Below are 24,418 nucleotides of genomic sequence, written 5' to 3'. Positions count from 1 at the left end.
TTTTTTTTGTTTGAAATTATTTTTTTTGATTGAAGATGCTTTTTGTTTGATTGAATAATAAAAACACAAATTTACCTCCATACCTGTGAAAATACAGAGAAAATGACGAGACAGGCCGCTGGAATGCTTTCCCTTTGCCTAGCTGCTATATTGCAGAGCTGAGCTGTTGACATCTCCAACATGACTCTCAGAATCATACACCAACTTGTGGCATGAGTTGTAATTACACCTTAAACAATGTTCATTTCACATTTCTTTCTCATTTCAAACAAAACAAATGCATAATGTGAACAAATTATTGTGTTACAGTGTGCACAACAAACAAGTATGTTATACCCTTGGAGATCTGCATCAAAATTCTAGCAAAACTGTCAACATAAATGCATGTTTTCTTCCAGGGTTGGAATGCTACCAGGATGTTTCAAGAGTCCGATAGATTTTTCACTTCTCTGGGTCTGCTGTCAATGCCCAAAGAGTTTTGGGACAAATCCATGCTGGTGAAGCCGAGTGATGGACGGCAGGTTGTGTGTCATGCTTCTGCGTGGGACTTCTATAACCGGAAAGACTTCAGGTTGAACTTCATTGCATTTTTACTGGACCTCTAGCTCAGCTGTTACCTACAGAATGTACAGTATGCCATGTCTGGGACGAGAAGATTCTAACATTACACAGATTTAATCGAAGGCCTTTGGTACTAATTATTAACCATTCCCAGTCTGAACATCATTTATTTTCAGTTGTCCAGTTAATGTAAAATGCAGTCTTCCTATAGTAGTAACTGTAATTCAGCCTTTGCTTGTGTGTCCAGGATAAAACAGTGCACAGTGGTGACCATGGATGACCTGATCACGGTGCACCATGAGATGGGCCACGTTCAGTACTTCTTGCAGTACAAAAACCGACCGGTGTCCTTCCGAGACGGAGCCAACCCAGGCTTCCACGAAGCCATTGGTGACGTTCTTGCCCTGTCGGTGTCCACGCCAAAACATCTGCAGAGCATCGGCCTCCTGGACAAAGTTGAGAGCAACTATGGTGAATAAGAATCACAGAGTTTTATAAAAAAATAGAGAAAAAGAAAAAGATATGAGATTCTAATGGACAATCACTCAATATTTTCCTCATTTCTGGCTTTCGTATAGAAAGCGATATCAACTTTTTGATGAGCATGGCCCTCGACAAGATTGCTTTCCTGCCTTTTGGCTTCCTGATGGATCAGTGGAGGTGGAAGGTTTTTGATGGACGCATTCCACACACCGAGTACAATAAAGAGTGGTGGAACCTGAGGTAAAGTTCACCAACAACATAGACTTTAGAGTCAGGTGGTATAATGTGTAAATGTTTGATAAATGTAATTAAACTGAATGATTATTGTCGATTACAGATTAAAGTACCAGGGACTGTGTCCTCCTGTAACTCGCACTGAGGATGACTTTGACCCAGGCGCAAAGTTCCACATCCCCGCAAACGTGCCCTACGTCAGGTAAAACTGCCTGACTTTGCAAAACAAATTAGACAACGTTAGAAGTGAAGCACTGATAAGATAAACGTGATGAGAGCACACATGTTGTGTTCTTTCCTGATGACACGTGGCTTAAAATTATTAAGGGGGACTATGCATAAGCCTAGACAAACCCTTGTTACAATAATGTTCAAAATGTAAAACAGAGACAAAATGAGGGGGGAAATGTGGGAATTTTGGACAGCAGATGCATTGCTGTAGTTCAAGACTTCTTTTGAAACTTTCTAGTTGTAACTCTTACAATGTGTTATTACATTAATTTCCCACTGAAATCACAGACCATAAAGTATGTCTTTTTATTGTTTTCAGGTATTTTGTTAGTTTTGTTATCCAGTTTCAGTTCCACAAGGCTCTTTGTGATGCTGCTAATCATGTTGGACCTCTGCACACATGTGATATCTACCAATCTCAAGCAGCCGGGAAGCTGCTGGGGTTAGTATGCACAAAAAAAAAACTATGCTGAAAATCCATTAGTGATTTTAATAAACTTGTCTCCCCTGACCTTGATTTGTGTTGCTATTTGCAGCAATTTGATGGAGCTTGGTAACAGCAAGCCTTGGCCTGAAGCCATGGCACTGATCACCGGTCAGTCCAAAATGAACGCCCAGCCCCTCATGGACTATTTCAAACCTCTCATTGACTGGCTGGAGACGGAAAACAATAAGAACAATGATGTTCGTGGGTGGCCCGAATACGRCTGGAAACCTTACACGTCCAACCAAACATGTGCGTATGCCCGACRTGCACTCACACACTTTGTTATAATCACAGACGTGAGCATGCATTTGGAGGAAGCTCAAGGTTGTTCAAAGCTAAATGCTGTGGAACTTCTTCCCAGATTCATCTGGTTTTCGTCTTCTGCTTTAGCTTATTGTGAAATCAACCAGCCACTCTTGATTTACTGATGAGTTCCTGCTGAAAGGCTGTATGAAGATTAGACTGAAATATTTGCACTAGAGCTAGAAAGAGATATGGGGATTAAGACTGCATGAGTATTAGAGCGGCTAAAAAAGAGCATAGATACAGGAATTAATAAGAGTTTTGTAGCTGAATTTTCTGCATGGAGAGCCAAAGCTAAACATAATGAGGTGCAGACGTCTAACAGATGGTGTCAAAAAGCACCATCTGTTGGTAGAAAGAAAAGAGTTTTAAAGCTATGGTGAAAATAAGTAAAAGGCTACACCTTGTTTTCCCCAATATGAGAAATGTTTACAAAAACAATGAGATTTATAGAGATCACACTAGTCTGTACCACATTTTTGTTCTATTTATACTTTGTAGATAAAGTGGAGATAAAACTTTTCCTCTTCTTTTGTTTGTTCCTTTTTATGATACAAGCTAATTATTGTTAGCAAATAGATGTTACACATAAAATGCACACAGTCATGTGTATTTGCAACACACTATGATAACTTTCTGAAGACAAGTATCATAACTGAAGCATTTGCAATAATAATAATAATAATAATAATAATAATAATAACAATAATGATAATAATGATGATGATGATGATAATGATTAATAATGCATCAGTCTTATATAGCGCTTTTTACGACACTCTCTTACTGTGTCTCTTCCACATCCTACAGATGAAACTAAGAAAGTGGACTTCCTGGGAATGAGTGTGGAAAGTTCATCTGCCATAGCTGGCCAGTGGATCCTGTTGGTCATTGGTCTGGTCCTCTTGGTAGCCACCATCCTACTTGCCTACAAGTACAGGAAGTCAAAAAAGCCTGAAAGGTCCTCATCTACATTGGAACTCAGGCAAAAAGACTAGATGTAAGTGCTGGATAAAAGGAAAAAGTCTGTCCTGCCTTACTGCAGTTGGCACAAAACCAACCTCAATGTGAACAAAAAAGAAAAACATTTCATGTACTTCATAAAATCTTGATATAGTAGCTGTTTTGACTTTTCTAAATCAGTTTGATCAGTTTTCTTAGTTTTTCTTTTCCACTTTYACTTTTTTATTTTGACTGTTTTGACTTATGAAATGTGAGTCTTTATGGTGAAGAAATTCTATAATATGTTAAATATTATGTAAATCAGTGCAATTAAAAAAGACAATGAGGTATTACAGTTTTAATGAAACCTCTATAAAATGCCTTTTATACTGAAATATCTTGGTAAACTACTTGTTTTTAAATGGGGAAAATTTGATGGCAATGCTGTGTTATAGCTGAAAATGTTGTGTAACTCCATTATCCACATATTGATTATGTAAAAAATGTGTTCAATAAGCTTGGTTAGTTGACCAAGCTATCATTGATTTTTATGATGTTAAATGTTTTGACCACTTGGCCAAAAAAATAGATGAAAAAAAAAAGTTCAGTTTGACATTTTACTCCTGGAGCAAGGTCAATTTTGTCAAGACAAAACGTTTGGTATTTAAGCTCAACATAAACCCTCAGAAGAATATTCTTTAAAAACAACTAAATAATATAACTATTCACTTGGTATTTAGTGCACTGTTTACACCCATGATTTCAGTACTAAAACTCAAGAAAACAACAGATAAAAAAACACTGACCTGATGGAAGTCTTGTACCCATTTGATCATATAAGCAAAATATTAGATTTAAACATTACAAACTTTAATAAAACTCCTAAACTTGACCAACAAAGATAAACATTGCTGTAAAAGTGTCATTTTAAACAAAATTCCCACAGGTTTTTGATAAAATAAATATGTAACTGAGCTATAGATTCAGATTTCAACAGAAAAAAAGAACAAAAGTTATATTTTCTTGATGTGGATTGACTTTTATGAGTCTGCCTCTTTTTTGCAGTTTTAAATACTGTTAAGACTAAAATTATTGTTTGCCTATGCAAAGAAACATGCCAGTTTTGTAAATTTATTTATAATATTTAAATGTTAAGGGAATAAATGTGTATGTGTGAAATAAWTGTAAAGTTGTGCATTGCATAAGCTTTTTTTAAACTGATTTTTGTTGAATTCTGTGTAATAAAGACGTTGAATTCTGCCTTTCTGTTTTAATTACACCAAAGTTGCACAGGATACAGTTAAACCCATCACAATGTGTCGTTGTTTCTGCCCCCCCTATAAAAAGTGAGTGAGGCCTCAGAAGCCAGTCCCTTCGAGGTGATCGGGTAACAGGGACTGCAGCTGTAACACAATACTTGGTTCAAATAAATCACTGTTATCCTCTGTTCAGTCTGTCTTCAGTGCTGCAGGTCAACCTCAGAGTTGCTTTTTTGACTACCTGTCTTGTTAAAAGCATAAATTACAAATGCAAGCTTTTATTCACATAGTCAWATTAACTTTCATACATTTCATACCCATTTATTCAGGATCATTTCATATAAAGATATATTTACTCCAGTTTTTTTGACTCCACATAATATTTTCTCACAAAATGGGGTTTCATTAAATCCATTAGCTCAAGATGGTGTAATAAATAAAATGAAGCATACTTTCATGACTAATTCAAAACACAAACAAGAGGCAGTCGTTAGATGACCCCTGCTGTGGAAATGACTCAATGTTTGATACAAAGATAAGCAACAGATTTTTGAAACCAGAAACATTAAAGGGAAAAAAAAAATCCAGTAATGCTTTGAAAATCACAGAAACGCAATATGTTTAAAAACTGAGTTGGTCCTCTCCAGTGGGCACAGTTCCCCTGAAGCACTAATAGGGGAACTAATTTCCTGATTAGTGATTTAGGGCTTTTGCTAATTTTAAAATTTATTAGTGGATTAGCACTTGCTAAATTTAGAAGCACTAACTGAGGTCTATAAATGTTATTGATCAACGTTAATGTTAACAGCTGAGGGTGAAAGCTGATGCAGATTTTGTTCATGTGTCACTTATCCACCAGGTGACAATATATTGACAATATATGAACCCAAATACGGCTGTGGAATGTCAGTGATAAGGCTTAAGAGAGCAGCATGTGACTCATGTTGTCTGTTGAAGAATGTTCATGGGTTGACTGGGTTATTTTAGTGCTTTAGAATTAGCTTTTGCTAAAACTTTCAGCATGTTAGTGCTTTGGAATTATGGCACCTAAATATTTGAGTCAGTGTTTTAGGGCTAGAGGAACTAATTTTTAGATTAGTGCTGCCCACCACTGGTCCTCTCTAACCCTAGCTGGTCAAGGAAGATTGCTGCCCATCCTGAACCTGGAGGTTTCTTCTTGTTAAAAGGAAGTGTTCCTTTCCACTGTCGACTTGCCAGTGTGCTGTTTGGGATGGAGATCGTTGCAACAAACTGAAAATTTGATGCAATTCCTTAGACAAATTTTACTAACTGGCATTTTATAATGTATGTGACTGTTTCTGCACAATGCCCTGAGATGACATTTGTTGTGAAATGGTACTCCGTAAACAAACTTAAGACAGGAATGTAGTCGTGGAGTTGAAGCCAAAAGAGCAAGAGCACCCCCCACTGCAGTGCCCATAAACCAAATCCTGCCAGATTCAGATTTGAACAGGACAAAGCAGACATTTTACCTTTTTTGTTAATAGTTTAAAAGCAATAAAGTAGGGCTGATGGACTGAGCAGAAAGGAAAGTAAAAATTCACCTATCAGAACAGACATTGTGGACTAAATCCAAGAGAACGGATTTTGATTGGAAATTTTTTTTAAAAATTGAATTTATACGTAAAAATACATTAACACCTAAAACAAAACAATTCAAATGCAACCTAAGGTTCCAATGTACAACAATGCAACCAACAAAATAGTAAAAAAAAAAAAAAAATAAAATAAAAATTACAATCTCTCAATTGTTCAGTATATTGCACAGAAAAAGATGAGGAAATGCACTAACAAAATAAAAGCCGACTCTGCAGTTGGTCCATGTGCCCTGCAGTGTCCTTGTGGCTCAGTGAGGGTCCAGTGTTCTTTGTTTGGCCCCTGTGGCAGTGAGTGGTTCAGGGTTCAAAGCAAAGGCATCAGTAGTAGCAACGCTGCATCTCTGTCCAGCTGGTAATCCAGTACTTTTTCTGTGGCTCCTCGGGCTGAAATCCCAGATTGAACTGATAACGCTCATCCCTGCGAATTTTCACCCCGCGGTACTTTGGCATTATCCGGTAGTAGATGGATCGCTTGAAGAATCCAAGCTGGCGGGGAAACAAAGTATAAGTTGACTATATGGAAAGCAGGAGCACGAGGAGGAATGGTGTTCATAACAGAGGAGATTTAGGGTTAAAAAGCTGTGAAAAATCAAGTCAGACTATAGTAAGATCCATGACAACACAATGAGCAGAGTGGGAATAAAAAAGATTAAAAAGAGAGAAATACAACTTTGATTTAAAAAGAAAATTGGGATATTGTACAAATTATAAACAAGAACAGAATGCAGTGATTTAAACACCTCATAACCCTATCCCAAAGAAACATACAGGGTGAGTCAAAACACTCCTTTTATTTCAGAAAGAAAAGGGAAAATGAAATATCTGAATACCACAAGAAATGGGTAACAGGGACTATCTTTGGAAAAACTTGCCCTTGATCTAATATGGCAACCATGTTCTTGACGTAGCCTAAAAGATAGGCCCCCTCAGCCATCACTTCCTGGTCTAATTAGATATGTCGTTTTACATTTCCTTTCTGAAATAAAAGTGTGTCCTGAGGCTTTTGACTCACACTGTAGAAACCATATAAATGTTTAAACAGAAACTGAACCATTATTAGGAAAAAATGTCATTTTCAATTTTATGGCAGCAACACCTCTTAAAAACATTGGAACAGGACCGTGTTTTCGTCTACATTCTTTAGCAACATTCTGTAAACATCTGGAATTCAGGACACCAGTTGCTGGAGTTTTTGTGAAAAATGTCGCATTTTTGTCAAATTCAAAAGTAACTTATTTTTCCTGAATCTAGTACTATTTCTGAGTTGGCACATTTAACATGCTTACTTTGTTCTATTGGGAATAAAAAAAGTATTTTTTAAGAGTTGCAAATCATTGCATTCAGTTTTTACTTTTATTCATACAGGAGTTGTAGGACAGGAAGTATAAGAGGCACAATGTACAGTATTTGCCTGAAAGAAATTCAGAAGAAATGTTAGTCAGATTAATCAGAAGCAGCTGAGGAGACAGAAAACAAAATGTTAAGCTGAGTCCCGCCCCAAGCTGGTTAGGATTTTAATTTACCCCAAATCCCCAKTGATGTGTGCTGACAGGAAACACACGGGAGCCTTAGTAGTCCTCTGTTAGCCTCTCTGTCTCAGAGGGCTGGATCTTCATCTCAGCTTTCTGGGCCTTGGCTTCATACATTTCCCTCCTGCTAGCCCTCTGGAAGAAGCCACACTAGGGGGGTGGAGGAGGACGAAGAATAAGAGGGTACATYGGGGGGTGGGATGTAAGGTTAGACTCAAAATGGAGATATTAAAATCAGTCAAATGAACGTCATCCGGAGTGGACAGTTGCTACGAGACCATGTAGAAACATGTCAGCCGAAATATTTCTCAGCATGTAATCAGAGCGGTGCGGTCTCACCTTCCACATGATCAAAATTATGATTCCTAGTAGCATGATTCCTGCTACAGCTGCAGATATGATGATCCACAGGGGAAGCTCATATGGTATCTCCACTTCCTCTTCTGGTTCTATTTCTACTGTGAACTATACCAGAAACATGGAGAAAATTCCATTAAATCACTGTTATTACAGATGAAATCAGTCTTGCCATTACAGTCACATACACCAAGGGTCTGATTGTCCATCTTGATGGTTGGTTTATCTGTGATGAGCTTCAGTGTGGCTTGACCTGTGACTGTAACTCTTAGAGCATTGGAATAGTCCTGCAAGTGTGAACAGAAAACATTGAAACACCATTAGAAAGCTCAGATTTACATTTTATGCTAAGTAACAGCAACAAAATGTATGTCTGTAGTGTGTTGTTCAGCAYCTACCAATCATAATAGATAAAAACCAAACGCAGATTAAGATTGGTCTGATCAAAGTGAAGTTTGGTCCACATGTAGACTAGTGATGTGTCTGTAAATACCTTGATTTGCAAGGAGCTGACACATCTAGAWCAGGTACCAGAGGGCTTAAGAGGGCACCAGTGGAGCGACTTGCGTTACCAGGCAGCTGCCTGAGAGATGCACCATACTACTTACTGATGGCTAGGGGAGCAGAGGGGTAAGACAGATTCAGGGGACTTAGACAGAGACAATGCTATCCTGTGTCAGTATCACTCCAACTCCACTCCAATAAACTCTAAAGCCTGGTTTATACTTCCACAAGATGTGAGATATCAGATCAGTGATTATTTCATTTCGGACAACTTTTTCTTACTATATTAACGTAGAAGATGTTTGGGATAAATCATTATAATTCCTTCCACTGAACTCCCAGTGTAGCATACATTACACGCAAAGCTAAGCATGTAAACAACATTGACAGCAGGATTGATAGTTTTACTCGATGATCTATCAGATGTTTGAAGAAAAGCTCATGTTGTTGGATGAGAAGTCAGAGGAAACTGCAGAAATGGAAAATAAAGACATGAATGTCAGTCACGTTCCACCTTACCAATTTAACAACTGACTACTGGGAGCAGACCATTTTCTGCAAAATAACACGCAAACACGCCCACAAAGTTGTGACCAAACAAACACTGTGAGGTGCATAAGTCGACAGAAGTAAGACAGAGTTCTGACTCGGGGCAATGTACACAATGGGGTGTCAACGTGAGATAAAAGATGGAAGTTWTGCAATTTTGGTCATGCAAGACATGAGAATGGAAGTATAAATCAGCCTTTACCCAGACCCAGGTTTCCTGATACTGGCATTCAGTTACACTTGTACCCAAGTCAACATGTCACACCCTACTGACTGTCATCTCCATCACCCATTTGATCTGATTTTGGAATCATTGGAATACAGTCACACAGCCTTTCTAAATATGCAGCCTAGTTGTATGGGGCGACAGTAGTGACAGGAGGTAGGGATAGGGATGTCCCGATCCAGATTTTTTGGCTCCTGATACGATCCGATTTTTTTAATGATTATTCTTTCCGATACCGATCCGATAGCTTTATTTCTTTCAAGTGACGAGGTTGGTAGTATTAAAGCTAGCCCTGCTGTTCCCACCGCGAGAAACATCCAGTTTGCAGATTTTGCAAGATGCAGTTTCAGCATCGTTTTCCATTGAAAAGTGTTCCCACACTGTGGACATGGTTGCATACTTGTGCGCGTCTTACCCACTTTTCAAAAAATGGCAATATCTGCCACCGACACTGATACTGAGTATCTGATTGGGACATCCCTAGGATGTTAATCCTTTAACCGGTGGGTTGTTGGTTCAAACCCTCACTTTGTCCATCTCAGCCATTGTGTCCTTGGGCAAGACACTTCGCCTGCCTTGCCTGTTGGTGGTGGTCAAAGGGCCTGGTGATGCTGGTGCATGGCAGCCTTGCCTCTGTCAGTCTGCCCTAAGGCAGCTATGGCTACAATGTAGCTTACCACCATGTGTGTGAATGTCTGGAGGGTAAAGTGCTTTGGTACTACATAAGTTCAGTCCATTAATCAAATTTTATGTCCACCACTCCATCAGAGTACTTTGTTCTTGTTAGAGAGTGTAGAGAAGTTGTGTATGCCACTGTGAGTTGTGTGTATTGTGTGAGTGTAGCTGGTGAGCTGACCTCCAGCATTGTACTGTTCCACAGCCGGGACTGGACATAGATCTTGGCTGAAGTGGACATGTTGAGCAGGGGACATGTAAATGTCACACAGTTTGCTGTTGATTTGGAGCAATCCTTCAAGACAGATTAAACAAAATAATAATAATACATCTTAACTCAATTGAAAAACATGGATGATAACATGATTTAGCTTTCGACTGATGAATATCTGAGGATTTAATAATAATGCATTTTATTTATAGGTACCTTTCAAAACTCCTAAGGTCACCTTACAAGAGGTCAATAATAAAATCATAATAGAACAGTAAACTCAACAAAAACGATCAAATAAATTAAAAATAATATAGTGCAAAGAAATAAGCTCCAACAATGAATAATAAAAAATGGTTTTTGAGATAATGTGAGATTAATGGTAGTTACAAAGATTTATGGTTGGAGTGTCTATGCTTTTCCTGAACAGATAAGTTTTGAGCTGGGATTTGAAGGTGGTAATGGAAAAGAGAGTTCCAAAGGTGGGGGGGGGGGGGGGGGGGGGGGGGGCTGAGTGGCTAAAGGCTCTTGACCCCATAGTGGTCAGGAGAGCAGAAGGAACAATAAATTGGGAGGAAGTGGAGATAAGATTACGGGGGTATGGGTAGGCATGGAGAAGTGAGGAAATATGTGGAGGAGCAAGGTTGTTAATTGCCTTAAATGAAAGAAGCAGGATCTTGTAAATGATGCAATATTTAATGGGTAGCCAGTTTAGTTGCTGTAGGACTGGTGTTATATAACAAATACAAGTGGTAGAGTTTTAAACAACTTTGAGTTTATGGAAGAGTTTGTATGGTAAACCAAAAATAGAAGTGAATTACAGTAATCAAGGTGATATGTGACTACAGTGTGAACCAGAAGGGATGTATTGTTGGGTGTAAGGGATGGACGCAGGCGAGAGATGTTACATAGGTGGAAGTAAGCTGACAGTGACTTTCTTGAGATGAGAGTGGAAGGATAAGGTACTGTCAAGGATGACACCCAGAAAAGGGAGAAACTAGCAAGTTGTAAAAGTAAATGGAAACCTTTTTAGTCTTGGAGAGGGTGGATTGGTGCCAACAGGTAAGAATTYGGTTTTGTCACTGCTAAGTTTAAGAAAGTTATTGGAGAACCAAGACCTGATTTCCTGAAGGTAGTTAGAGAGGCAGATAGAAGGAAGAGATGAGTTGGTTTTAGCGGAAAGGTAGAGTTGGGTGTCATCTGCATGGCAATGAAATTGTATGTTATGTTTATGGAATATGTAGCCAAGAGGGAGGATGTAGATGATAAATAGAAAGGGTCCAAGGACAGAGCCTTGGTGTACACCTGAAAAAAGGGAGGAAGGTTTGGAAAATAATGTTTTGAGATGAATGAACTACGACCAACTACGACCAGATAGATAAGATTTAAACCAATTCAGTGATGTGTCAGAAATTCCCATGGATGCTAGTCTGTCAATGAGGATGGTGTAGGAAACTGTATCAAATGCCGCACTCAGATCGAGGGGGATAAGAATTAAAAGAAGTCCAGAATCAGCTACCATGAGGTCATTGGTAATTTTTACAAGAGATGTTTCAGTGCTATGAGACAGATGAWAACTAGATGGGAACTGTTCATAAAGATGATTGACAATGAGGTGATCATGAACCTGAGCTGCAAATGCATTTTTAAGAATTTTGGAAATGGAGATTAGGGACTGGACAAAGGTTGCTGAGATTATTGGGGTCTGCACCCATKTTTTATTTTTTTATTTTATTTTATTTTTTAGTATTAGAATGACTACAACTAATTTGAGAGATTAGTGGGGATGGGATCAAGCTGACAAGTGGATGACTAAGATTTCCTAATAAGGTTAAATATATCAATGTCTAAGGGAAGTTTGAAACTAGAGAGTATGTGACAGGGAAATTTTATATTCCACACCGTTGAGCTTCCAAACATGAAAGGATAATAAAACCACTTTAAGCATTCACTGTTTTGGAAGTGTGACAGCACATCCTTTTTTTATTTCAATTCTAATATTGCAAAAAGTGGTAATAAATCAGTCAGTTTTACAGATACTGAGCTAAAAKTGAAATCTAAAATTCCACATTTAAAATCTGTTAACCTTGTTTCTCTGCAAAATGAATCATCAACGCCTGGATTGATTTTAATGAAACACTAAGAAATTATTGGATTATTGAAGTTAATCCAGTACAAAATAGCCTTGCTAGGCCTTTAAAACTGTTTGTGTCATTTAAAAAAACAAGTCTGTTGATTGTGATGTGATGTAATGACAAACTGGTCAAACACTATCCCATGTTGTTGTTCTTTCGGCTTGTCTCTTTTTTTAGGGGTCGCCACACGTATGCAAACTCGCAAGAAAGACAGATTTCCTTCCTGAGATTATCTGGACTGGAATATGCAGCCTCGGGATTACCGTACAAGACCGCAGCACTGACCACCAAGCTACCACAGCCACCTATATAATCCTCATGGAAATGTACCCACTTCTTGTCATTTTCTAAATGAATGCTGTTTTAGCTTCTGTCTGTTTAAAGCAGCCCATCTGAAAGGCCTTGACTGTTCCTTTAAATAGCAAAAAATGATGTCCAAGTTCTCATTTCAAACTGTTCATACATTTAAATACAAAACTGTACATTTGTATTTCATGGTCACAAAAATGGTGTTCATGGCAGTCCAAGTCTTCTGAGCAAAATATTACGTTTCTTTTGTTGTGGGTTTTGTTCTGCATAAATCTGCACACAAGAGGTGCATTAAAGCTGCTTTTATTAGCTTTGGAAAAGACATCAATGGTTCTGTGTTGCTTTAAATAAGTTTTTACTTCGTATTCTAGTCTTTCCTTAAACGTAACAATCTATCACAAACATCCTGYTTATTGTTTTTATGAGATTTAGATGTTTTTGTGCGTAGCTGTTGAATAGAAAAGAGTAAATGTGAAGCGTTCACTCCGGGCATATTACTTACCAATAGGAAGGCCTTTTTGCGTGGAGCAAGTAGTGTGATTGCTGCCTGTGGCTCAACAGTACGATGCTGGATTGTTTCTTCTGCATCGTCATCTCTAGTCTGCCGTTTGGTACGTTTAGATTTGTTTTCTGACAACTGGAAGGATGTGAGGCATAGACGGGAAAATGAAAGGAGGAGGAAGACAGAGACATGACATCAGAGCACTATTGGTAATTACTGGTTTTGATAAAGACATTACCCAACTCTTCTCAGAATAGCAGTGACATTTCTACTGCCTATATGTAGGCTGCACACAATGTGTTGCTATTTCAAGCTTTCTGAGGTTGGTAGGTGGTGACAGTCGTTTTATTTTTTATTTGTTCTAAGTGTATTTCTGAACAGTGGTTTGGCATTGAGACCATTTTAACACCACTTAACCACTGATGATTAATCATGCTGCTCAGACTACTGCAGTTCACACTGACGTCAGGAGGAATTACGGAGCCTGGAAAGCTCCAGGCCGTGTCAGTTGGGTTCATCATGCTGTGTTTGATATAAATACAGTTAAATTAAAACCTATAACCTGTGCTCTTAAAGTAGTCAGATTTTATTAAGAGTCAGATTTTGGTTTAAGACTATTTTTGAACACAAAGGCACTATATCATCAATCATAYTCTCTGCCAAAAGTATTCAGAAAAAGTGGTCATAAAACAGCTAAMAACCCATCTAAATGGCTGCAATCCAGGTTGCAATATCTGACAATATTCCATGAAGCAGCTCTGTTGTCCTCCATCTATATTTTCAATTACAGGCTGTCATTTCTACCTTCTCCTCTCTGTCAACGCTCTCTGGTTTCATTTAAAAGAGTCGATCATCAGATATTGTCCAAGATTAACCCTCAGGGTGGATATAGCTCGCTCGCAGCCTTGCGAACGACCTCGTCGACATCATCATTTACCCAGAATGCTTTGTGTGTAAATAAAATGGGTCCATCCGTGTTATTTATATTTTTAAAAATTTACTAAACTAAACATCCTACAGTATTTTTACAGACTATATTTTGCAGTTAAAATGTTACAACTACCGGTAATCGTGAATCACGTAAAGAGTAAAATGAAGTAATTTGACCAAAAGAAAAAAGAACCTTACAGTTAGGTTGCGTTCATTGACGACTTTTCCAGCAGGATTACATTCCATTTCTGATTCTCCTGTGACAACGATCTTTGTCAGGTACAGCAGCCACTTGCCATTGGCAACCTCATAGGGCCACTGAAACTCCACAGCAAGAGTCCCCATGTCTCCCAGTGGCTGGCTTGTGTCCACCTGGTGACAAAAGTAGTCAGGATTTTAAAAAAAGGATAAACTAAGAAAATCCAGTGTGTTTATTTCAGTTATAATATGCTTTTAAAAAGCGACTCTTAAGCTGCMTGATCCACCCCTGGATGTGCTTACACCACAGGACAGGGCTCAGCTGAAAATCCCACATGATATTAAACTTTTTTGGGTTCAAAGACAGGGTGTGGATGAGGAAAATGTGGGTGAGCGGCACACAAACATTTAGATTAAATATACAGTTCTGGAAGTGACTCACGTTGAAAGTGAACTCCACCAGACTTCCCACGTCACCGGTGTTCTGCATAGCGAACTCGCCCATCACTGTCCCGCCAAATTTGGTTTGCTGTATTGGATTTTTACTGAAATAAGGCATGAGTTAGACATGATTTTTCTTATGATTCATGAGCTGTGAATGAAAAGAATTAAAATAAGCTAAAACAAGGAGGAAGATAATACGTATGAYGCAACACTTCAGTTATCGTTCACCACCAAAAGCAAAAAAAGCAATAAGGATTGTACATGTCTTACTTTCAGCACGTGCGTGTATCTAGTACTGATTRACTTTTGGAGTCAATTCAATTCAAAATGATTATCATAAGTAAGAAGCTTTAGCAAGCACAAAATTAACTATAATTCAGCCAATTATCCAGTATTTAGCTCAAATTTGGTGTTACTGTAGCTGAGCATCATCTACAACACATACTCCAAGCATCTCACATTACACAAGATCTTTGCTTAAAAACCTAAGCCCAGGCAATAMGCCTTCCTTCTAGAAATGCAAGGCTTTTTCCTTTTATGAAGATTTTCTGCTTTATTATGGGCGGTATGTACAGTACAATGACAAGCTGTGGGGACTCACATGGTAAAGCTGGGAAAAATGGTGCTTTCAATCAGCATGGTCAGCGACACAGGCCTCAGGTCACTCTGCTCACTGACACTGGAGAAACCAATGCCATTATCAAACTGCCAGCATATTTATTTATATGACAACAATTAAAGCTCTGAGCCAAAATTAGGCAGCTGCTAAAAAACAAAATACAATAAACAGCAATAAGCACTTACGTTGACAACATCAGTTGAGCCTCTATCTCCTTTGTGTACAGGTCAATGCCGGAAGTCTCAAACACGATCAGCAAAGACACCTAACAGAGAGCAAAGGCGGTTACACTGCAAACCATTCAGATGAGGTAATAAAGTCAAAATCGGCTGCAGGTTTACCTTTTCGTTGGCTTTCAGTGGATTCCCCAACTCACAAATGACTGTATAATCAAATCTGCATTCTATGCCCTGCACACCAAAATCACACGAAAAGAAAAAAAAAAAMCAACCAATCAGTTTGCCTTTGTTTGGTTTAGTGCCTTAAAATGTCTTCAAAAATCAGCTAACAAACTCTTTTTCTACCATTTAAGTCACGATCTTTACAACTCTATAACTAAGAGGATAAAATATTGTGCATTTCTGAGTTATAGCTTTAAAAAACCCCATTAATAATATTAATTCATGAAGAGTTTGCAGTCATCTGCTGCCCTCTAGTGGACATACGTCTTTCTTAACCGAAGCGTATTTCAAGGCATCAGAGAAGGAGATGTTGAGCATCGTTTGGTGGGCGTCCTCCGCCACCCTCCCTGGAGAAGGAAGGTTGGTCACATCCACCGACACGCTTATTCGTCTTACACTGCTGTTGAACTGGAGCACTTGAATGTTGTTCTTCCTAAACACAGGTAATGTTTTATAAATGCAACTATCAGCTTATTGTTTATATTGCCACTGCAAGAGAGTCGTGCAAAAGTACGCACTGGCACTTAGGCTCTGTTTTAGTGGCTTAAACTATTTTCCTGCTTGTTGCAAAATAAAAAGTGGTGGAGAAGATGAGAGAACGTGTCGTAGATGTGTGAAATTTCACCTGGGGTAAGGATTTCCCTTGTTGTCAGCAAACTGGGCCGTCATTTGCAGGTTACTGGAGCATTTGTTGTCCGTGCCACACTCCTTCTGAAAGTTTATCTGCGTGACGTGAAACAAAGTCCATCATACGACGCTGATCAAAGCCCTCCAGATTGTTTAAAGGAAATGTTTACAGCGCACCGTACCTCTGCTCTCTGGGTGAGTTTCTGATCCTGGCTCAGAATTGGGAAATTGTCCAGGTTCTGCAGGGAGCGTCTGCTTTTAGCTGTTTGCGTTTGTAGAGACAAGTTGACGGAGAACACCACCGGTTCCAGTTTATCCCTCACAGGTGTCTGTTAATTTGTCCAAGAATGCCATTTAAGTCTAAATCACTGCATGGCTTCTGGGTAACAGAAGCTTTTGACAGCGGGTAACTGATGAAAGATTCGGATGTAAACCTTACCAACACATTCAGCTTTAGATAATGACAGAAGGATTTGGAAGACGGTAGGGTCATCGACCCAGAATATGTATCAGTACCATCTTCAAAACGAACACGGTGGCTTCTTCTCTCCATGTCAGCCTCCACAGTGTAGTCCACAGCTTCCCAACAAGAGAACAAAAAATTAAAAAATCACAGCAATTTATGTGTTTAATATAATTTCATTCTGACAAAATGAAGAATTCACATTAGGATCTGTGAGCAACCATTTTTATTGGAAAGATAAAAGTAATAATCTGCACATGACATGTATAAAACAGCTTACTGATATTTTTCTTGAAGTCTTTGTTGCCATTGCTTAGAGTGAAGGACATGCACAGGGTGACTGTGATGCTGCAAAGTGCAAAGACAGGTCAGATAATCTGTTCAAACAAAACTGAGGAGACCGATTTCGGATTTAGACAAATTGCGAGACACTTTTACCATGGATTACTTGGAAGACACAGATTGGGATCTACAATCTTGGGCTCAGCAGTGAAGGTTTTAGTTAAGTGAATGATGGGCCGGGCTCTGAGGATAAAAATGTACACATTTACTGTTTTAAACTGGGACGCTCAGCAGCTGAATAATGCAGTAAAGGACACTTAATTAAAAAAAAACCTAAGTTGTCAATCAAAACAATGTGCAAAAAAAGTGGTTTTGTTTTCACAACAAAATAACTTTTTTTTCTTACCTCAGAAGGGCTATATGGTCATCCAGTGAGCCAACTAGGATATCAGGGTAGCCGCTGTCATCCATATCTATCCCTCCACTGATGGAGTAGCCGAAGGTCTGGAACAGTCCACTACCGACTGACCTTCCCTCAATCACCTGTAGATGGCAGCAGTTACTCACTGTTTCCTAACAGCACTTCAGCTAAAAATCAAACTATTACCGAATTCCTGATTGCTGTTACCTGACTGGGCACCTGTGAAATTCCTGTTTTACTTCCTGACCAAATGTAGACCATTCCTGTTTTGTAGAATGGTGCCCCCACCGCAAAATCTGCAGACAGAACAGAACAGAGAAATATCTTGAGGTTCCTCAAGCAAGCTGTTGAAAATGAACAGAAAACTTTACTGTCTTCTTTCAGCTGCCTACTTTAGAGCACGTGTCAAACTCAAGGCCATGTGGCCAGGCAGGGGGTACCCCCCCCCCAAAAAAAAATACAACATGAAAATTGTTTCTTACATCAATGATAAACTTTAAATTTATGATTAAATGCAACAAAATAATTTTTAAAAGATGAAAGATAATAATTGTCCTGCCCCTGAGCTGTTGGCTTTAAGTACCTGAGCAATTTAGTTGATGGCACAGTATTAATATTTGAAAATAAGCTGCTTTAAAGTCAGCATTAACCATAAACTAAATCTGCCATAACGCATATTAGATGCTCACTTGAAACTCATCAGTGAGTAAAACTTTATTAGTTTTACTTTTAATAATATTTCTGTATTTATTTGAGATTTAGTCAGTCGTACACTTAGTTCTTATCAGGATTTAAAAAAGGACGTGTTAAAACAGTGCTTAGTCAAAGTTAAACATGAAACGTTAAAGTTCATTACAAGTGGCCCTTCGAGGGCCACCATAACTCTCATGTGGCCCTCGGTGAAAATGAGTTTGACACCCCTGCTTTAGAGGGTGCCACGTAGCCTGGTAAAAACCAGACCCTTGTCCTTCACTTTGCTTCGTACAGAGGGTCTGGACTCGCTGCTGTTGAGAAGCGATTTCTTGCAAGAGGCGTGACCTCTGCTGAAGTGTGTGTGTATGTCGTTGTGAAGGAGGCTAAGCTAAGAAGCTAACCGGAAATCGTGAACACTGTAAACAACCCTAATGAGAGGAGAAAAGTACCAAGCCGAACGTGATGACTGTAAATGAGAGCTGCTGCTTTGTCAGACAWATTTATTTTAATTTGGAAGCCTTATCAACACAGACTGGCTTCATTCACTTCCTCCACTGCCGTATGCTAAACTAACTAGCAGACACTGCGCAGAACATTGACGTCATTCAAAACTCCGCCTTCTGTTTGCTGATTGGCCCAGGTAAAATAAACTACAAGCAGACAGAGCACAGAAAATCGACGTTCTGTTCTCTGATTGGCCCGGCTAAAAATCTGCCAGCAAAATCATTCTATATGGGAGAAGTCCCAGACGGAGCAGAGAAGCGAAACTAGAATTGAGCGGAGCTGCGTAGGAAGGCAAGGGCCAGGCTAGGTGCCACGGCACGTCATCTGCTTCTATCTCACCGTCCTCCTAACATGCTTCTTTGTCACGCCAACTGTCTGCAATTGACTACAACCATGAACCTTCTTTGTGATGTTCCTCCTACCTCAGCTTCATATCTAACATCCTTTGAACAATATATCCCACTGTCCTTCATCTTTACAACTACCTTGCATTCCCACAGGTGGATTCTGTATTGTTTTTACTGGGTTTTAATCCTCTGCTCCCTAAAGCTTGCATACACCTCTCCAGACTCACTTCCATCTGCTCTTATTAAGTCACTGGCAAACATTATAGTTTGTCATCATAGTCATGTTAAGTAAATGTGTAAATGCACTGTAATAATCCAGAATGGAGAAATTAGTTTTCTGCATTCATCAGACATGACATCAGTCATAAAGCTGAGTATTTTTGACAAGGGCAGAAGTCCAAACAGGCTAGGCAAAGAAGGCAAACAAGGGACCATTATATTTCTTTTTACTCATAACTTAAATCTCCAAAACAACAACSTTCAAGCTTTACACTTTACACATCTACACTTTTGCCCCTTTGTTAGGTTCGTTGCTGTTTTCATAATCGAACAATGTTTGGTAGACTATACAAATGTGTGTGCTGAACATAGACTATGAATATACTGAATATGTAAAGGGTTTGATCCCCGGTTCGGACCTGGGGTCTTTCTGTGTGGAGTTTGCATGTTCTCCTTGAGCTTGCGTGGGTTTTCTCCCGGTACTCCGGTTTCCCCCACCCACCAAAACATGTAAAATAGGTTGCCTTCAGGCCCAGGCCTCCCTTGAAAAAGACATCTGAGATCTCAATGGGACTTGCCTGGTAAAATAACGTTAAATAAAAAAATAAAAAAATAATATACTAATAGTGTTGAGAAGCTGATGAATGCATCAGTTGGTCAGGAGTTGAGTGAACTGTTGGACTTTCGGCATCACTTTTAAGTTTAAAACAGTGGTGGATCTAGGATTTTTCTGCATACGGTGCCATAGAGGGGCCAAGTATTTGTTCAACATGCTTGCACACAAATCCCCAGTTTTAGTAAAAACTCGAACAGCAAATTCTCCTTATCAATTTTACGTGCCTTTTTACYGTACATAAATAAAATACTCTCAAACACACAAGATGTGAGAAAATCCAGCCATCGTTGTCAGTTAAAATACTTTTTCTACAGGATTATTAAAATAAAAAAAGACTTGTGTCAGCTTGCTTCATGCTGGACTTTCCTMTTTGACTCATTAGCGCCACTACTGTTTGGTAGTGGAACTGCAGCCACTCTTGGGCAAAGGACAGGTGAGTGACAGGACAGGGGCACTTCAAATCTCAGATGGGGCCAATGCCCCCTGTGGCCCCTCCACTAGAACCGCCCCTGGTTTAAAACAAATCTTATGTTTAGAGTCACACCTTGGAATCCATCCTGGTTGACATCCCCGATGGCAGCGACCGCAAAGCCAAACGCAGAAGAAGATGGACCCTTCAGCACCATGGTGGCTTTATCTTGGAAGGATCCATTTTCATTCATGAAAATATACACGGCTCCTTCCTGATCCTTACTGCGGTTGAAGTAAAAAGGGGCGCCCACAATCAGGTCATTCCAGCTGGTATAGTCAGAAAGTACATTCAGTATTAGGTTTAAATATACTTAAAAATAAACAAATTTCATAAAATCACTTTATCTGTGTATGAACGCACTCATCATTGTTGAGGTCAGTGACAGCCAGGCAGTTCCCAAAGTACGAGCCCACTTGCTCACCAGAGATAATTTTTACAGGATTCAAAACATTTTGATTTTCAGTTTTTGTTCCGAATAACACAGAGCCTATAGATTTGTCTCTGGGAGCCCCTGTCAGCACGGTGTAGTCGCTTTGGCTCAGCAGCTTCTGCTCTTCGAGAGTGGAATAACCTGTGGAAAAGAAATATTTTACAATCAATTCTCATTATGTAAGATTAACGTCATCACAGCTCAAATCAAACTTTGTTTTACAAAACATGAATGCAAGGGTTACAATGTAGTATAAAAATGAGCTAATATTCACCTATGTAACTGTCTCGGTTTTTTAAATCTCCAAACGTTTTGTGATTAGAGTCCCAGGAGTACAATGGATCTGGATTCCTCCAGGTCACATGAACATTTCCTGTGAAGCAAAGCAGGAACACAACATTTTAAAATCAGTTTCTTTAACATGATTCTGTCCCTGTGTGAGACTAAGGCCGAATCCCACTGTGTTCCCTTTCTACACTTACCCCTTATCTGTGAAAATTTACTCTAGGGTGCTTCTAAATCTCTGATAAACTCCAAGTGTCAAAAGCACTGCAAAAGCCGATTGCAAAATACTTTAAATGTATTTCTTGGATTTTAATGCAGAAAATAGTAGGATAATATTGACATTTGTGAGATGGTTTTTTTTAATTTCATTGTTTTGGTAGCAGAACTCATAACCTTTTGCTGAAATTGTGCCAGATAGCTATTCCCTTTCCTCCCTCCCACTACACCACAGAAACAGAATTGGGACATCCCCACCCATTAGTWTGAAACCATAAAACACAAAGTTAGCACTAAGGGGTAGAGGGAAGGGGTAATTTGAGATTCGGCCTTAATTAAAGAAAGATTAATGAGTTAATTGATGAATAAGTCAACATCTTGGCTCCCACCTCGCCACCTGTAGCTACCCGTAGCACCGATGTAGACGTCTGTGTCCGTCAGGCCAGCTGAGATGCCCATGTTGCATAATCCCTCCCCCTCCATGTCATTATTGGGATTGCAAACCTCATAACTATCAGTTTGCCAGTCATCATTGATGTCAAAGGTCAGGTCATTACTCCTTACGAAGCACTTTCCGATCATGCGCCTCTGCTCCTCCGTGCCTCCTTGGGGGATCTTCACGTACCGGTGCCCACATGCCTGATCACCAGAAAAAAAAAAGAGTATGGGTCTAAACTAAGTAGTTTCTCTACCTACATGATTCAAATGTTTACTGAAACTAAAGTCTTTGCTAGTGTACAAAAAATATCTAAATTAGTTATTAAAAATACAGTATTATAATTACACAGTTTAAAGGGGTTGTATCATGTAAAATCAACTTTTTTGAGTTTTATATCATGTTATGTTATTCTCTCATCAAAAACATGCCCAGAGTGTTGCTTTGACTCATTCATGCATGTTTGAGAAATCCTGTACCGTCCTGCCGCAGCAGGCAGGGGAGCAAAAATGACAGGTGGGGACTAGAACCGCCTTTTGGGACCATCTCCGCCTCTGGGCTGTGCCTCCAAGCTGAGCTTCCTTATCAAGGAGCACAACTCCCCGCCCCACACACCCCGCCCATGACTCCTGCAGGCTCTCAGCAGTAACAAAGCAAACAACTGGTGAAACTGAAACTGTCTGCTGAGCTCCTTCTCACTCAGTGAAGCTCTTTTCAGATTCAAAATACCTTTGAGGAAATGTATTTTCAGATGCCAAGTAAACYGCATCATAGCCCCCCCACCCGCGCTGAGATGGACGGGACAGAAGCGGAAGGAGGTTCTTAAAGAGACGGAGGCCAATTTCAAGGCGTTTAGACGAGGAAGTGATGAGAAGAAAAGTTTATTTTCTATTTAAACATAAAAACAGCATTTTAATAACAATTAAATGTGACATAGATACTTTATTGTGGTATAGTATTTAAAAATATGCATGAGAAACACATAATATTGCCTCTTTAAAATGTTCAAAAGCAACCAGTGAGCCTGTGCAAAATGTTGTTGCTTTATGAATTACACTCTTGAAGAAATGGATTTCATTGTAAAGTGTTTTGCAACATCAGAACTTCAGCTTTTGTTTGAAAAATAATTAAAATAAAATCACATGTTTGCACAGGGCTACAATTAAATGAAAAAAGGTATCGAATTTGTCATTCATGACACTAAAGAATTGCAGACATTGTAACCATATCACCTGACTGGTATTAATTTAATGTTGCTATGCAGTCAACAGTGTGTTACGTGAGCTGGCACTGATTAACGGACTGGAACAGGATGTTGTCTCACCAAGACACGTCCGTCTGGCTGGCCCCTCTGACTGGCCACTGTCACACCCAACCACATGCCTTCCACTATTTCTGATGAACTCGCTGTGAATGGAACAAATGAACCAGGTGTTAACAGGAAAGTGTCTGTTGTGTTAGTAGAATATGAACCAGTGGACAGATTTTAATAAAACTCAGATGWAAAGCTAAAACACACAGTTATAACCTTTGGCTTCAAATTTGATGTGGTAGTAGCKGTGCTACACAKTGTATATAATCTTTGTTTAAAACTGTAACATCAGCAGCTGGAGTCAACYCTGTTTGTCAGCAAAATATCTTATGAACCACTAGACAGTTTTGAATTAAACTCWTASAAAGTATTCATCCAATATCTATACCCACTTCTTCCACTCAGGGTCACTGGTGCCCATATCCAGCAGTCACTRTGTGAGGGGCGGGGTACATCCTGGACAGGTTGTGAGTCCAACACAGGGCCACAYACTAGAGACAACTATTCACTCTCTCATTCACACATAAAGACAATTTAGAGTTACCAATTAGCCTGACAGTCATGTTTTTGGYTGCRGGAGGAAGCCAAAATACCCAGCTTTACTTTCTTAAAAAGTAATCATTGAATGTACTAACTGATTATCTTTTAGAGTCAACCCAATTCAAGATGGCCATCATAGCCAATCAACCTTAAAATACATAAAAATAGTCATAACTCTGTCAATTTTAGTAATGCTAAAATTTGGTGTAGTAGTACTTGAGAGTCCTACTTAACATTGACTCTGAGTGCTGACAAATCAAGATCTTTTTGTAAGAAAACTTTGTCCAATGAAGTCAGAACAAAATGTCCACCACAGCCATCTGGCCTTTTATTTTGTATTATCTTTATTTTTCTGTTATTTTCTTTTCTTATTTCTATTACTGTTGGATGTTGTTTCATTTTTATTGTCTGGAGGGACTACAGATGTAAATTAGCCTTAGGCTAAATCTGGTGCAATGCATCAAATGTTTTTATGTTTATGTTTTAATTGCACACTGTCCWAATAAAAAAAAATTCATTCATTCATTCAAACCCAAGAGTGGCACTAACACTGTTAATTTTCCAAATATTGATCTAAGATTTAATGTGGCAGAAGCTGAGTGTGCTTCCCAACACATATTCTGAGCTAATACTAATAACCTTACAGCAGCTTTTAAGTTATAAAATACTAGTTGTAAAATTCTTGTAAACATCTTGTTTTTTATGTTGACCCGCAAGCATTCTACGACCACCCAAAGCCGGTCCACCCCCCAAAAAAAGAAAGAAAGAAAGAAAGAAAGAAAGAAAGAAAGAAAGAAAGAAAGAAAGAAAGAAAGAAAGAAAGAAAGAAAGAAAGAAAGAAAGAAAG

General features: G+C 39.0%; 2 protein-coding genes across 2 annotated transcripts in view; one reads left to right on the top strand and one right to left on the bottom strand.

Annotated features, from left to right (window-relative positions):
* Positions 1-398: 398 nt before the first annotated feature.
* LOC106535188 (angiotensin-converting enzyme) lies at positions 399-4,501 on the top strand (the record flags this gene model as incomplete). The annotated part of the gene is given in 7 exon segments (XM_014032129.1): positions 399-571; positions 809-1,032; positions 1,140-1,284; positions 1,382-1,480; positions 1,829-1,951; positions 2,046-2,245; positions 3,110-4,501. Coding segments are annotated over 7 exon segments (1,152 nt in total), but the record flags the coding sequence as incomplete, so codon positions are not given.
* A 1,615-nt stretch (positions 4,502-6,116) lies between these two features.
* The window catches only part of itga3b (integrin, alpha 3b), a gene marked incomplete at its 5' end in the record, with an annotated part of 18,972 nt that continues 670 nt past the window's right edge, over positions 6,117-24,418 (bottom strand). Inside the window, 23 exon segments of the mRNA XM_014032128.1 lie at positions 6,117-6,605; positions 7,988-8,113; positions 8,194-8,292; positions 10,141-10,254; positions 13,117-13,251; positions 14,245-14,418; positions 14,687-14,789; positions 15,290-15,367; positions 15,493-15,572; positions 15,649-15,717; positions 15,973-16,141; positions 16,334-16,431; positions 16,518-16,664; positions 16,775-16,914; positions 17,079-17,146; positions 17,237-17,323; positions 17,487-17,623; positions 17,709-17,797; positions 20,425-20,618; positions 20,713-20,923; positions 21,057-21,155; positions 21,673-21,922; positions 23,044-23,126. Of these exon segments, the coding sequence (XP_013887582.1) occupies positions 6,438-6,605; positions 7,988-8,113; positions 8,194-8,292; positions 10,141-10,254; positions 13,117-13,251; positions 14,245-14,418; positions 14,687-14,789; positions 15,290-15,367; positions 15,493-15,572; positions 15,649-15,717; positions 15,973-16,141; positions 16,334-16,431; positions 16,518-16,664; positions 16,775-16,914; positions 17,079-17,146; positions 17,237-17,323; positions 17,487-17,623; positions 17,709-17,797; positions 20,425-20,618; positions 20,713-20,923; positions 21,057-21,155; positions 21,673-21,922; positions 23,044-23,126 (2,918 nt within the window).

The sequence above is a fragment of the Austrofundulus limnaeus genome, unplaced genomic scaffold (genome assembly GCF_001266775.1).
Source record: "Austrofundulus limnaeus strain Quisiro unplaced genomic scaffold, Austrofundulus_limnaeus-1.0 Scaffold1381, whole genome shotgun sequence".
Lineage (NCBI taxonomy): Eukaryota > Metazoa > Chordata > Actinopteri > Cyprinodontiformes > Rivulidae > Austrofundulus > Austrofundulus limnaeus.
This window is presented reverse-complemented; position numbering and strand designations above follow the sequence as displayed.